The sequence below is a fragment of the Pelodiscus sinensis genome, chromosome 2, assembly GCF_052426305.1.
Source record: "Pelodiscus sinensis isolate ZL-2025 chromosome 2, ASM5242630v1, whole genome shotgun sequence".
NCBI lineage: Eukaryota > Metazoa > Chordata > Testudines > Trionychidae > Pelodiscus > Pelodiscus sinensis.
The window spans coordinates 38,694,294-38,710,822 of NC_143053.1; the positions used below are offsets into that span (position 1 = coordinate 38,694,294).

At 45.5% G+C, this 16,529-nt stretch overlaps 1 protein-coding gene across 5 annotated transcripts in view; it reads right to left on the bottom strand.

Annotated features, from left to right (window-relative positions):
• Window positions 1–16,529, bottom strand: part of VPS13B (vacuolar protein sorting 13 homolog B) — a 1,005,617-nt gene that overhangs the window by 786,504 nt on the left and 202,584 nt on the right. For all 5 annotated transcript variants that reach the window (XM_075920304.2, XM_075920302.2, XM_075920305.2 and 2 more), the window contains 2 exons: window positions 14,311–14,502; window positions 11,955–12,124 (listed from right to left, as the gene is read on the bottom strand). In XM_075920304.2, the coding sequence (XP_075776419.2) occupies window positions 11,955–12,124; window positions 14,311–14,502 (362 nt within the window). The remainder of the gene's footprint in view (window positions 1–11,954; window positions 12,125–14,310; window positions 14,503–16,529) is intronic.

Below are 16,529 nucleotides of genomic sequence, written 5' to 3' on the forward strand. Positions count from 1 at the left end.
AGTCGGAACTGGCATCCAGATTCAGCCGCTGAATCTGGACACCAGTTCTGACTTACATACAGATTCAACTTAAGAACCCCAGGCGTCCCCAAGTCAGCTGCTGCTGAAACTGATCAGCAGCTGATTCCAGGAAGCCCAGGGCAGAGCAACTCTGCCTCGGGCTTCCTGTAGTCAGCCACTGGTCAGTTTCAGCAGCGGCTAACTTGGGGACGCCTGGGGCAGAGTAGCTGGGGTGCTGCTGGGTTGGTCCAGTAGCGCGGCCGCTCCTCGGCTCTACTGGACCAACCCAGCAGCACCCCAGCTGCTCTGCCCCAGGTGTCCTGATTCAGCCATTGCTAAAACTGATCAGCAGTGGCTGAATCAGGACTCCTGGGGCTGAGCAGCTGGGGTGCTGCCGGGTTGGTCCAGTAGCGCCAAGGAGCGGTGCTGCGGGACCAACCAGCAGTGCCCCACCTGCTCTACCACAGGCCCCGGGCTTTGCTCCACATCTCCCTGGTCTGCTGGGGGGGGCACTAGCTGCGTTCTCCACCCCCCCTCCCAGCAGACCAGGGAGACTGGGAGCAAAGTGGCGGAGGACCCGGGGCCGGACCCGCTGGAAGCGCCGCGGGTCCGGCCCCGGGTCCTCCACCGCTTTGCTCAGCATCTGCAGACCAGGGAGACGCTGAGCAAAGCCGCCGAGGACCCGGGGCCGGACCCGCGGCGCTTCCAGCTGATCTGGAAGCGGCCGCGGGTCCGGCCCCGGGTCCTCCGCCACTTTGCTCCCCGTCTCCCTGGTCTGCTGGCTCCCGCAGCAGACCAGGGAGACGGGGAGCAGCTTTTCTCACCCCGGAGCTTTTCTCGCTCGAGTCCTCCGGGGCGAGAAAATCCCCGTTCGTAACTGCGGATCCGATGTAAGTCGGGTCCGCGTAACTCGGGGACTGCCTGTACTAGAAAATTAATACAAAGTGAAGCAATAAAAAGTATAGAAACGCCAAATTAAGGTATCCAAAAAACGTTACTTTAGCCCTCTTCTGTGCCAGCATTTTAATAGTTTTTATTTACATGACTGCATGCTTTATTTTTGACAAGACTCCTGCCTTCTCTTGTGAACAGAATGCCCAGGGACCCTTAATTCTGGCATCTCCTAACTGTTGTGTGTAACATTTTGTATCTCACATAACAATAGTTGCAAGTAACACTTTCTACCATCTCCAGTTGACTGGGAGACTTCATTCCACTCTGGTGGACACACCATTCATCACATCTCAGCTATATTACAGCAATGCAATATCTGGTGATGAAACCTTTAGCACTATCACAACATATGACACTTGGCCTCCATTCTTTACAATGACTTCCAAACAAATTCAAGGTCTGGACTTTCTCTTCAAATCACTCCAAGAGTTGAGCCTAGGATACCTACAGATTATCTAAAGATCGAGAACGAAATACTGTAGTTGACAAATACATTCCTTTGACACAATGAAATATTCAATAATAAAAAACAACTTTCACCAGAAGCATCCCAACAGCATTCAATAAATTCACAAAAGAATTAAGTTTCATAACAAACTTTACCACTCTAAAGGTAAGGCACACTTTCTTAACTTTGCTTTTCCTAATATAGACACACAGCTACCGTTCCACATATTTAAAAAAAAAATTAAATTAAAATAAAACCCTGCCAGAAAAGGACACTCCACTGCACATGTTTCTCCATCTACGGAGAAGATGAGAGAACAAACACTGTGAAAAACATATGCATGTAGTTTAACGCATGTAGTTTAACGCATTTCTGGAAAGCACACAGGGTATGTCTATACTGGGGGGGGAGGGTTCGGTATACCTCAGAGGTATCCTGAAAAAACTCTGCCATGTCCAGGGAATGCATTTGCTCTTCTGCTTTTTTTTGTGGAAGAGCAAACGTGCTCCTTCAGAAGTCCCTGAATTCCTCATTCTACAAGGAAAAAGGGGGCTTCCAAAAGAGGATTTTTTCCCCAACATTTGGCCCAGTCTAGCCAGGTCAAATGTCAGAAAAGCCTCTTCTGACAAAAGAATCGGAAAAAGGTACGCAAAATGCAGAGCGCATTTTGCATACCTTTTTCTGACAAAAACTTTTAGTCTAGCCATACCCTCAGATACCACAGTGATATGGGTGGTATGAAACCGATACAGACCAGGTTTTCTGGTAAATTTAAAAAAACAAATAGTCTAGTAGCACTTTAAAGACTAACAAAACATGTAGATGGTATCATGAGCTTTCATGGACACAGCCCACTTGCATTGCCATAGGTTTTTACTAAAGGAAATGGGGAAAAAAACCTGTATTCTATCATTCTGAATTATACTGACCCACATAGGTCATCAGCAGCGTTTGAACCTTTAGATCCACCACACAAATCTCTGCAACTTGATCTAACTGAATAACCAATATCAATAATATGTTGCCATTCTCTATGTCGGGGTAGACAAACTGTAGCCCACGAGCCACATCTAGCCCATCAGTCATTTTAATGTAGCCCTCAAGCTCCTGCTGAGGAGTACAGTCTGGGGCTTCCCTTGCTCCGCACAGCTTCAAAAAGCAGCATCATACCCCATTCCCCCCTGGATCCTACACATTGGAGCCAGAAGGCTCCATGCGCTGCTCCCACCCCAAGCACCTCCCCTGCAGCGGGAGGGCAGCACACAGAGCCACGGGGCCATAACTCTGTTTAAGAGCCAGCCAGGAGAGAGACATGCTTCTGGAAACTGCTTGTGGAACAAAGTGCAACCTAGAGCTTGAACCCCTGTCCCCACTCCATCCAGTGCTCCAACCCTGACCCCTTCCCATTCTCTGAACTTCAGTCAAAGCCTTGAGCCTGCTCCTGCACTCTGAACTCCTCATTGGAGGCCCTATCCCAGAGCCAAGCAGGAGCTCACATCCTAACCTGAATTTTATGAGCATTCATGGCCCTCCATACAATTTTGCCAGCTCCTGCTCTACATGGACCAGAACCAGCAGTAAATGAGACAACTTTTCAGTGGGCTTCACAGGGTATGTCTACACAGCAAAGTTATTTCGAAATAACTTTACTAGAGTCTATACAACCAAACCGCTATTTCGAAATTAATTCGAAATAGCGGAGGGCTTATTTCGAATTTGGTAAACCTCATTCCACGAGGAATAACGCCAAATTTGAAATAGCTATTTCAAAATGAGCGCTGTGTAGACACTTATATCGAAATAAGGGACCTCCAACCTTCCCAGGGTGCCCTGGTGGCCACTCCAGCCTCAACCAAGAACACTCCTCTCCCTCCCCTCATCCCTAAAGTCCTTAAAGGGGTTCACTCTGGCCACAGTGCCTGTGCCAGCTCCAAGCCTGCCAACCCAAAGCCAGCAGTCACTGCTCCTGACCCAGTGGCCCCAAAACATGAGCAGCAAGCCACTGGCAGCCAACCCTCCACCGCTCCCCAGGAGCAGTCTGCCAGCTCCCAGTAGCCTGCCAGGGTCCGGAGAAGGAGGGTGCCTTCCTGGTCCAGGGCAGAGATCATGGACCTTATTCCGGTTCGGGGGGATGCCCCCAATATCCATGATCTCCGCACTAGAGGAAGGAATGCGGACGTCTATGGCAGGATAGCTACCAGCCTGGCCACCAAAGGCCACATGCAAATCCAGGAGCAGGTTTCCATGAAAATCAAGTTGGTCCGGAGAGACCCTCTAACTCTGAGCCCTGAGCTTCCCCTCCCCTTTGTTCCCCTTCCTTCCCCCTTCCAGCTCCCTCCTCCAAGGTTTCCCCCTCTCCTCTCCCACCCTCTCTCACTTCCTTTCCCCAGTCTCACAAGAGTTTCATTCCCCCCTCTCCAGTTTTGTTAAATAAAGAGAGTTTGTGTTCATGAAAATACATATATTTTATTTGACATCAGGAAGGGGGATTAGGGAGGGGTAAGTGGAAGGACATGAAGGAGGAATGAGGCACAAGCCCCCAGTATGGCAGACCAGGGAGGCTCTCAGTGCTCCTCAGGGTGGAAGCTCTCTCGCAGGGCCTCCTAGATATTGGCAGCCCCCCAGTGGACCTCCCGGATGGCAGCCTGCAGAAAGTGCAGCCAGGTTCGCAGCAACGTGTTCAAGAGAAGCACCAGAGTGCCCAGGGGCAGCTTTGGCTCCATGTTGCAGAGTGCTATGGTGTCCCGAGTGAAGGCAACCAGAGCATGCACAGAGAAAATGCTTTGCTGTCCCTCATCGAGGTAAGCAAGCATGCAGGGAAACCTGAGAACCGGCTGTCCGGATTGGTCCCTTTAAGCACAGACCTCAGACAGCTTCAGGCAACAGCCACACAAAATAATTCTTGACCTGATGCCTTGCCGGACCTGGTTCCAGCCGGCCTTAAATGCGATTCAGCATCCACTCTGTGTGGATGCACTATTTTGAAATAGCAAAACACTATTTCTAAATGCATTTGTGTAGATGCGTTATTTCAAAATAACTTATTTCGAATTAGCTATTTTGAAATAAGATATTTCAAAATAACACTGTAGTGTAGACATACCCACAGATATTTACTGACAGCGAAGGGATGGTGAGACTAAGTAATCTGGGCTTTCCTAAAGAAGAGGTTGCTCCATTGAGTACAGACACTTCTGCCAATAATTTCTCAACCTGTCTGTCTGGCACTCCATACCTGTCCCATTCTCCGTTATGTAACCTCTCACAGTTTCACAACTTCAAGGTTACTCCTCCCAGTCCTCCCGTCACTCTTATGCTGCCCGTTCCCACCCCCTCCCCAGCTCCTTGCCCACAAAGTCCCAGGTTTTTGCCTCCAGTTCCTCATCCGACCTCTCTTTTTCTCCATCAACCTGGCATTCAGTCATCTCCCCTGCTCATGTTTCCTCAGAGGCCCCCCTACATGGAGATTAACAGCCTATTACTGCTGTTTATTCCTTCAGCTCAAATGGAAGAGGTCTGCCTAGTGAACCTCAAGTTCCATGGTTAATTCCTTTTGACAATGCTTTTGGGGCTAAATAAGAGTTGCACACAATAGAATTTCTTTGATTTCTTTCAGTTTTCCTCTGAAAAACACCTAGAAAATTCCACACAAAAATATTGAAGAAACATTGTAAGGTGTCAGATTCAAGCATTCAAAACCTAGAAAACGCTTAACTCAGTCTGTTCATGCCCTATGTCACTATCTTTAATTATATCATCATAATTTTTTAATAAGTAAACAATTTCTGGTTTCATTTAGTACTGAGTAGCACACAGACAAGGTTGTATAGTCAACAAGGGTACTGATGAAAATACATTGGCCACTGTGGCTGATGTTTTTAAAAAAAATATAATTAGAGCCCTGCAGATCCATAGATATCTGCAGATATTCACGACTCAGGGAAGATTGTCTGGCAAGGGGGTAGGGTGCAAGAGAGCAGAGGAGGGTGCAGGAGCAGGCTGGGGGTTTGGGGTCTCTGCTTGGGGGGTATAAGTGAGGGAAGTGGAGATGCAGGGTCTCGGAGGAGTGGAGGTGTGGGGTCTCGGCAGGGGAGTGAGTGAGGGGGCTGGGAGTATGGAGTCTCATCTTGCGGAGGTGAAGGCTCATACCTTGAACCTACCCTCCATATAGCACAGGGAAATGAGGAGGTTACTCATCTTTAGCAGTTACTGAAGTTCTTTAAGATGAGTGTCCCTGTGCGTGCTCTAAAGCAAGTATCAGTGTCTCTCAGAGCCACAGGCCGGATTCTTTCAGCAGTCCTTGGGGGGCGGGGGGCGCACGGGCAGCGAGAAGGGTGCACGGGCCTTGTGTGACACGACAGAGCATACATGGCCACAGTCCCCTCAGTTCCTTCTCTACCCAGAAAACCAGCCTGATAAAAAGGTCTCCGAAGTAGCGGGGAGGAAGAGAGGGTAGTAGAGCACCCATAAGGACACTCATCTCAAAGAACGTCAATTACTGCTAAAGCTGCGTAACCTCCTCTTTGAGAGAGACACGCCCTTGTGGGTGCTCCACAGCAGGTGATTGCCAAGCAATATATGCTATGAAGGTAGGGACTTTGAATCTGGTAAGTAAACAGTGCACAGTAAGGCTGTGGCCACTCTGATGGAGGAGAGAGGTCCCTGCAAAAGGTCATAGTGCCTGGCAAAGTTTGGTCTGAGGTCCAAGTGGCAGAAGCATATGGATCTTCAAAGGGGACCTTGTGGAGGTAGGCAACTGACGTGGCTACTGCCCTGGTGGAATGGGCACAAATTGAGGTAGGTGGTGACAATTGGTTATGGTGAGAACACATTTTTATGCAGTCTGACATCCAGTGTGATAACCTTTTAGATGATATTTGCTATCCCTTACTGCGTTCTGCAATAGAGATAAAGTGTTTGGGCGAAGCTCAGAAGGACCTTGTTCTATAGTGGTAAAAAGAAAGCATACTGCGTACATTGAGGGTATGTATTTGTACTTCGAAGAAACTGGCACAAGGCTTGGGGGGAAAAAAACAGATAGGTGAATAGTCTTGTTGATGCACTGCAAAAATGTCAGAAAAGGGCAACAAATATAGGTTGCTATAAAAGAAATTAAATCCAGGCCCTCTATGGTAGCGTTCTCTGAAATGCTGCCAGTTCCACACGCAGGGCCACGTAGGCAGGCAGAACTTCAGAATCTCAATGAGTGGATGAGACAACGGTATATGAAGGAGGAATTTAGATTTATTAAAACTGGGGAAATTTTTTAGATAGGGGGAGCCTATACAAGAAGGATAGGCTCCACCTAAACCAAAATGGAACCAGATTGCTGGCACTTAACATTAAAAAGGCCGTAGAGCAGTTTTGAAACTAATGGCTGGGGGGAAAAGCTGATGGGTGAGGAAGACCACTTGGATTAGACAGAGACATCTCTTAGGGGAGGGTCTATTAATAGAGATTCTCGATGTTCTAGTAAGGAAGAGAGGATGGAAAATGATAAAATATAGGTAAGATAAGATAAGAATCAAATGAAAAAGTCTAAAACATCAGGAAATGGCAGACAGATAAATCGTGACACATTTTAAAGTGCGTATAGACAAACACTAGAAGTCTAAATAATAAGATGTGTGAACCAGAAAGTCTGGTGTTTAAGGATATTAATATAATAGGCATCACAGAAACTTGGTGGAATAAGGACAATCAAGGGGCATAGTCATACAAAACATATTGGAAGGACAGAACAGCTTGTGCTGGTGGGGGAGGGGCACCATACATGAGAGAAAATGTAGAATCAAATAAAGTAAAAATCCTAACTGAACCAAAATGTTCCATAGAATCTCTATGGATAGTAATTCCATGCTCTAATAAGATGTAGCAGTAGGGCTATATTAACGAACACCTGACCAGGATACGGATAGTGACTATCAAATGCTAAGGGAGATTAGAGAGGCTATTAAAATAAAAAACTCAACAATGGCGGGGGATTTTAATTAACCCCATACTGACTGGGTACATATCACCTCAGGATGGGATGCAGAGATAAAATTTCTTGATAGCATAAATGACCGCTTCTTGGAACAGCTGGTTCTGGGACCTTCAAGGAGAGAGGCAATGCTTGATTTAGTCCTAAGCGGAGCACAGGATCTGGTCCAAGACGTAAATATAACTGACTCTTGTACATTTCAAAGGTGGAACGCCACTACTGTGCCCCTGACACCTCCCACAAAGCCGGGGCTAGGAGGAACTGACTTTTAAGCCGGCTCCCTCACCTCACCCTTCTCTTCCCCCTCCCGCTTGCTGGCCCTCCTTTCCCCAAGATGGGCTGTACTGAGCCCCAAGATGGGCTCCTAGTCCCTGTAACAAAAAGTCTGAGCTATGTTGTGTCCCTGTGAACCAATAAAACTTCTGTTCCACCTGCTGGCTGAGAGTCAGATGTGACTGCGGATAGGGATGCAGGGCCCCCACGATCTGTGACAATAGTACACCCACATCTTGAATACTGCATACAGATGTGGTCGCCTCATCTCAAAAATGATATATTGGCATTGGAAAAGGTTCAGAAAAGGGCAACAAAAATGATAAGGGGTTTGGAATGGGTCCCATATGAAGAGAGATTAAAAAGACTGGGACTTTTCAGCTTAGAAACAGGAGACTAAGGGAGGATATGATAGAGATCTATAAAATCATGACTGGTGTGGAAAATTGAATAAGGAAAATTCATTTACTTATTCCCATAATTTAAGCAGTGGGGGGGGGGGTGTCACCAAATGAAATTAATAGGTAGCAGGTTTAATACAAACAAAGGAAGTTTTTCCTTCACGCAGCACACAACCAACCTGTGGAACTCCTTGCCAGAGGAGGTTGTGAAGGCCAGGACTTTAACAGGGTTCAAAAAAGGACTAGATAAATTCATGGGGATAAGGTCCATCAATGGCTATTAGGATGGGTAGGAATGGCACCCCTAGCTTCTGTTTCTCAGAAGCTAGAAATGGATGATAGGGGAGGGATCAGTTGATGATTACCTTTTATTTTCACTCCCTTTGGGGAATCTGGCATTGCCCACTGTCAGCAGACAGGATACTCGGCTAGACGGACCTTTGGTCTGACTCAGTATGGCCATTCTTATGTTCAAGGATGAGCAGACTTTGGGGAGGAAGTTGGAGTGGGTACACAGAGAAATCTTGCCTTTTTATATAAAACATGCAGGCAATGTTGTCGGGATATATTCTGACATGTTTTCCAGAAATCTCTGGTAAGAAATATTTGCAGGCAAGCTGTACATCTCTGAGCTCCAGGACATTGATGTGAAGAACCCATTCTGTTGGTTTCCACATGCATTGAGTTGTGGAGTCTCTTATGTGAGCCTCCCATACTGAGAGGGAGGCAAATGTGGTGATGACTGCAGTGGGTTCATGTGCCTGAAAGTGCATACCTATGCATAGGTTCTCTGTTGTTGTCCACCATAGTATTGCACTTCTTACTGTCAGAGGGAGAGAGAGGGTTTTGGTGAGAGGGTGAAGATTTGGCTTGTAGACTCTCCTGCACTAACCCTGAAGGCATCACAAAGAGATGGGCATTTGGAACGACCAGGATGCATGATGCCAAATGGCCAAGTAGCAGAAGACATTCGTGCGCTGTGACTCATGGCTTTAGTCGCAGCTTGAGAACCAAGCTGATCTTTCAGAACCTGTCTTGCAGCAGGGAGGCTATGAAGGTTATCAAATCAAGCTGTGCACCAATGAACTGTATGTATTGTGTCTGTGTGAACACTGATTTTGTCTCGTTTATTAACTGACCCAGAGAGTGGAAGCATTCCCTGACCAGTTAAATACTTCAACAAGAATGATGCTCAGTTCTTGTCTTGATGAGGCAATCATCGAAATAAGAGTAGATAATTATGTCTTGCTTCCTCAGGTGGGCAGTGAGGTGAGATGGGGTCTTAAGCTGGGGATTATAAGAAACTGAGGGGAGGGTAGCCGCACATGTGCAGTTGTGCCATGCACCACCCACACACCTTGCTCGCCATGCATGCACGTCCCTCAGACACACTTCTCTGAAGAATCCAGTTTCCAGCGCAGAGACACACCAACACTGCTGTAGAGCACCCAAAGGGATGTCTCTTGGGCTGTGTCTAGACTACATGCCTCTGTCGGCAGAGGCATGTAGATTAGACACATAGGCAAAGTCAAATGAAGCCGCAATTTAAATGATCGCGGCTTCATTTACATTTACATGGCTGCCGTGCTGAGCCGACAAACAGCTGATCGGCTGTTTGTCCGCTCAGCGCGCTAGTCTGGATGCTCCCCTGCCAACATCAAAGCCCTTTGTCGGCAGCCCCGTTATTCCTCGTGGGATGAGGTTTACCGGGGCTGCCGACAAAGGGCTTTGATGTCGGCAGGGGAGCGTCCAGACTAGCGCGCTGAGCGGACAAACAGCCGATCAGCTGTTTGTCGGCTCAGCGCAGCAGCCATGTAAATTTAAATGAAGCCGCGATCATTTAAATCGCGGCTTCATTTGACTTTGCCAAAACAACAAATCTACATGGCTCCGTCGATGGAGCCATGTAGTTTAGACGTACCCTTGAAGAAAAATAAGTTTGCATGCTGTCATTTCCTAGCATGTGAATTTGACAGAAGTGGACCTACTCTGTAATAATTTATGAATACTGTATATTGACTCTGTTAGAGAGATGTTTGCTATACAAATATATAATTTGGTATAAGAGTCTATAAGGAAAAGCAAGCAGGAAACAAAACTATAGCTCAAAATAAGCAATCCCACAGTAAACACTTAAAGGTTGTAAAAGACAATGTCCAAACTACTAGGTTTGATGATTCTCCCATCTGGATCCAGCCAACTTGCAGATCTACAGTTTTAATTATCAAAGCCAATGCCAAGAAACAGATACAAATTAAGTAACATAACAAAGCAGTTCTCCAACTTTAGCAAATTGAGGACCCCTGTTTTACCAGATGCTCTGCCCTTCACTAAGGCTTGAACTTGTTCTGCCCCTTTTCCAAAACTGTCATCCCCCCACTCACTCCATCGCTGCTCCCTGTGTTACTTGTTCTCTCCCACCCTCAGCACTTTTACTGAGTTGAGGCAAGTTTGGAATGTGGGGTGGGGAGGGTGGAAGGTCTCCGAGCTGGCACTTTAAGCGTGAAGTAGTATGGGCTCTAGGAGCACGTTTGGGCATGGGAGGGAGCTCTGGACAGGGGGAAGGTGGTGGTGCAGGTTTCCAGTGTGCTTACCATAGTTCCCAGAAGTACCTACCTATGTCTGTGGCTCTTTGCATGGGCAGCCAGGGAGGCTCTGCATGCTGCCTTTGTGCATGCAGGCACCACTCCAAGTTTGTGGCCAATGGGACCTGCAGAGCTAGCACTTGGGCAGAGGCAGCACAGTCTCCTGCACGTAACAGCCAAGACAGGGACCTGGTAGCCACTTCCAGAAACCATGCAGAAGAAGAGGAGATAAGGAGTCTGCCTTAGCCATGGGCCCACGGGTTACTAGCAGGGAGAGGGAAGGCTCCCTGGAGTTCTGTCACACACATTCAGGGGTTTGTAGACCCCACTTTGAGAAACACGGCTACAGAAATTTTTTAAGGGACTATCAATAGAGAGAGGTGTTTACTGTGTAGTAGCTGTTGTGGGAGAGCAGAATGAGGGCAAGTCTACATTTACCAGGAGAGATCAGCAATGTGACAATCGATCCCATGGGGGTTGATTTAGTGGTTCTAGTAAAGACCCACTAAGTCAACTGTTGATAGCTCTCTCATTGATTCCAGTACTCCACCAGAATGAAAGGCATAAGGGAAGTCACATGTAGAGTGGAGATCCCACGGCAACTCGACCTAAGGTATGTCAACTCCAGCTACACTATTCACAGAGCTGGAGTTGCATACCTTAGTTAGACATTGCCACATTGTGCAGACCTGCCCTAAAATAGGTACCCACTCTCCTGTCTGAAGAAGCTAATCTATCTGAGAGTTCCATCAAGGGATGGCAAGACAGACATGAACACGTTTGGTTTTTTTTTTATATACGTTGTTCCTCCTGTTATAATACAGGATACTTGGGTTTAGAGAAGGTTGTTAAGTTATTATACTATACTACACCACTGTTTGAAACTCCTGGAAGGAAGAACCACAGATACTAAATCTGTTTGGACCTTTTGGATAAGACTGGTTGACACACAAAGTAATGCAGCCAAGGCCTAGTCTAACAAAGGGACAATCTAAAGGCATGGAAAAAGGACCTAAGGGAGTGCACTCAGAGATCCAAAAAAGAGGACACAGATATAAGTGTGATAATGAATTACTTGAATTTGTATGTATTTTAATGACACGTGTGTGTGTGTGTGTGTGTATAAATAATGTCATTAAAACTAATAATGAATTACTGTAATCTTTATTTATTTTAATGACATATTTACACACACACACGTCATTAAAATACATACAAATTAAAGTAATTCATTATCACACATCTGTGTGTGTGTGTGTGAGAGAGAGAGAGAATACACATAAAATGTACTGTAGATAAAAACAACATACCTTCTGTCCCATTATTATAGGGAGCAAATGGCCCAGTAAATTGAATTCAGCCATAGAGACGGTAATGGTGCACTTAAGAATGGTAAAACTTGTAAGTCGAGTTGGAACGTATTCCTCCAAAGATGTTTTTTCTTCTGAGTTTGGTGTAGTTTTATTTCCTTCCACAATATCTAAAATTAATAGGATTACACAAATTTGACATATTATTAAAATAAATAAATAAATTGCCTTAAAATCATCTAGTCTGACCATCTACGTAACACAAGCCACAGAATTTCCCAAAAATAATTCAGAGAGCATATTGTTCAGAAAACCATCCAATCTTTATTTAAAAATTATCAGTGACTGGAAATCCACCACCATTAGTAAATTGTTCCAATGGTTAATTACTCTCACTGTTAAAAATCTATGCTTTATTTGCCATCCGAATTTGTGTAGATTCAACTTCTAGTCATTGGATCTCTGCTTTTCATTTTCCTCTGCTTGAAGAGCCCATTATTAAACATTAGTTCCCCAAGTAGATACATGAAGACTGCAAATAAGTCACCCCTTTACAGAACTTCTCTTTGTTAATCTAAATGCATTATGTTCTTTTGTTCTTATTGAACTCTCTGAGTATCTTTCTAAGGCAAGATTTCTAATCCTTTAATCATTCTTGTGTCTCTAACTGTATCATCTCCAATTTATCAACATCCTTCTCAAATTGTGGGCACCAGAACAGGAAAAAGTATTGCAGCAGTAGCCATACTTTTACAAGAGGTTTTCACTAGGGATGTCAACATGTAGTTGACTATACAATTAACGATAAGCCTAGGCTTATCAGTTAATCTCATCAACTATATGCATTTCCCCTCACCCTCCGCGCTGCCTCTGTATCAGAGGAGCACTCATTCCCCCTGCCCCCCCCCACCCTTCCCACCCCCGCTGCTGCCTCTGATAGTGCAGAAGATGAAGGGGGTAGGCTGGAACCGATACGTGCAGGAAACTGGCATTCAAACCAGCTCCCTATGTGTATCAGCTCAACAGATCCACCTGCCCTGCCCTGACTGCGTCCTACAGAGAAGAGGGGGGCAGGCAGGAGCCGGTCTTAGGGGAAGCCGGCTTAAAAAACAGCCCCCTGCACTGCACCAGCTCCACAGAGAGGGTGAGGAGACAAGGGAGACTGATCCACATGCCATGGATCAGCCTCTGTCTGCAGTGAGCCTGGGCCTAGTGTAGACATAGGCTGCTTCATGGCAGCATCCCATCTGTGGGGGAGCTGAGCTTCTCACGGAAAGAGGCTGCTCTGCATCCCATGGAGCAGAGTTTGACCATGGGGAGCTTGATCCCCCACAGACAGGGGAAGCTGCCAGCCTGTGTTACTGCCTCTGTATCAGAGGCAGCAGTGTGGGGCAGCAGGCAGCCAGTACACAAGAGGTACTGGCTTTTGAACTGGCTCTCCTCATGGACCAGCTCTACCTACCACCCTACACTACTGCCTCTGATACAGAGGAAGCAGCACGGGATGGCAGGGGGATCTCTGGGCGTGTGGCCAGGAGCTCATTGGCTTCCAGCCCTGCCCCTGGGGACTACTGAGTAGTCATGTAACCGATATTTTGTGCGGTTACACGACTATTCAATTCACAATATCTAACATCCCTTTTTTTACTTGCTTTGGTCCTGTATAAAGATTGCACAATGCAGCAGGACATAGACAAGTATAGAGATGACGACAGTCCGGGTGCGGGGAGAGGCATCAGCTTTGTCTACACTGAAAACTATAAAGTGCAGGTCTGGCCACAGCAGAACCATTGGGAGAGCTCTCCCAGTGCTCTGAGTAAACCATTGGAGAGTAGCTAACTGTACTGGGAACATGGCTCCTAGTGCCATAGGCTGGGCAGTGACGGCAGCATGATCAGGACTGTCTGCCTGCCAGCAGCAGGGCTGGGGCTATAGCTGCAGCAGCCCGGGAGGGGTTGGCCAGGCCAAGCCATGGCTGCTGGGGCCATGTGTCCCCCGACAGCGGGACTTTGGCTGCAGACCCAGTAGTCTGGGAAGGGAAACTTTTCAGGGCCACAGCAATCCAGAAGAAGCAGTGTGGCTGGCCACATGCCACTGACAGGCAGCAGAACTAGGGCTGGCCAGCAGGCAGCCTGGCCAGACCAAAGGAACCAACATGAGGGAGGGGCAGTGAGCTGAAGGGCTGGTGTCAGGGGACCTCCTGTTATCCAGCAAATTCCCTCTCCAGGAGCGGTTAGGTCCCAAGAGTGCTGGACCAGGGAGGTCCAACCTATATTTGCAGTTTGTACCTTTCAACATGCTGAATCTGGTCTATTTTAAGTACTAAAAACATCAGTCATTTTAAAAAGTAACATACCTGCTTTGGGCTTGTTATATGGCTCATATTCATGTTCCACAGCACAAGCTATCATTTTCATAATCCTGTGTCCTGCACTGCTATCCAATCGAAGATAAAGTGGACCTACAATTAGGCTTTTTGTAGACATCTCCTGCATATTTACAAAATCTTCACTCTTTGCTGAAGAAAGGTCTTGCTGATTTCCAGAAACTAAATAAATATGCATTTTTTTCAGTCAGTAAAATGAACTATGATAATTGGGAATAACTTCTTCAATTATTTTTGATACCGCTCTTACGACCACAGAATACCAGAAAAAAAATTCACAGAAAACAATGTAAATGCAACACTTCTGTTAATGGAGTAAATCTATATGTTGTAGATGTGTTATTCCTTTTAAATGCTGAGAAAACTAAGGCTAAGATTCTACACTGTGCAATATAAAAGAGCAGACCAGGGAAGGCAGCACTCAGGTGGCTTTACACCACGTTTTTTAAGCTAAAAACAGACACAGATAATTCAGGCAGTTCTGAGAAACTGTCTAAATTACAGAAGCCTGATCCCAGAGGCCTATGATAGCTGTGCTGCTTAAAATCTTCACAACATGGGACTGTCATCCCAATCCCAATAACCTCTGTGACCTCAGTTCCTACACCAGAATTCCTCCTGTAGAAGGAGATTTTAAAGCCCTTTTACCTGTCAAAGGAGCCTGAGCAGAACTGAGAATCTCACCCTAAATTCTTGTACTACAAATTGGATTGACAACCCTAAAAGATAAATGTGCCTCGTTCATCCACATGTGAGGTATAACACAGGTAGTGAGAATACAATCTACTTCACCCATGTGTTTCATTCCAGTTTTTGAAGGACCTCCCCAGGGATGAAAGGATTTTTCAATCTCCATGTCCAGTTGATCTTTGGCCTCTATGCTGAGACTGCCAATAAGTATGCCAATTAAAGCTAAATGTGATGGTAGTTCTTCTGTTACATACATTTGGAAGAAACTGAATGAAACCACCAACTCATTGTACTCAGGCTACTAGACAACCATTAGATGGTACTAACTACTGAAATATTTATTATAAAATAATTTGGCTAAACTCTAACTTTAATGATTTAGAAGCTTCGGGAGGTAGCTGAGTTAGTCTGTACACAGGATAAACTTGAACAACAACAAATGGTCTGATAGTACTTTATAGACTAACAAAACATGTAGATGGTATAATGAGCCCACTTCTTCAGATGACCGGAGTGATTTAGGTTTTATAACTTTTACACTATTCATTAAAATATTTCTTTGCTTTTTCCTTAGCATATTTACTCAGGAAAGGTCCATTTAGACTTATTTCATTTTCAGTGATAAGCAATGTATCATAATAGACTTTATGGCTTGCTTAATGTCCCACAAAATTAGAACCAGGATCAAAGTGACTTTAACCTACTTCTCTAATAATGCACAAAAGAAACAAACAAATAAAATACAGGAATAATCTGTATCGGGAATGAGCAAAGAGAGCTTCGACCATTCCAAGAACTATCATATCTTGGTGGAATCTGCATAACTAATATATTTGTTTGTTTGTTTTAGCAAAACAGGTACTAACCGGTGCGATTAACTCCATACACAATAAAAAACTTTTCACTTTGTGACTGTAACAGTACTTTGCAGATTCCCTCTGAGAAAATAACACTACATCCTATACTTCTAGAAGACAACTCTTTTCTGAACATCCCAGAAGCCTATTCCTCATGCTACTAGATGGAGGGACTGAAGCTCTGGAAGATAAATCATGCCATACTTCTTGGCCAACAAATCCAGTGCCAGAAGCAGAGATTCCATTACACATCTTGATAGGTGAACTAAGTCCACATACCACTGCTGTAGTGGCACAGTTAACATTACCTTAGTCTTGGCCTATCTTATTTTGTTTATGATTTTTTCAATTAAGGATATCTGGAGAAATGCACACATCAGACACTGACACCAATGAATTAAGAAAGGCACCCCATACTGCTTCTCTATATATGCCTGATCTTGAGCAAAACTTTTGACACTTTTGTTGTTGCTGAACGTAAAAAGATTATTGGATTTCCCCCTACACTGAAAAGATATATTCTTACTCTATTGTTCAAAAATTATTTTGACCTGCTCAGATGGTCTGCAAGAGCATTTTGCTCCCCAGTTACTTGGATCACTACTGCATGAACATTGTGACTGATACACCAGTTGCAAAGTC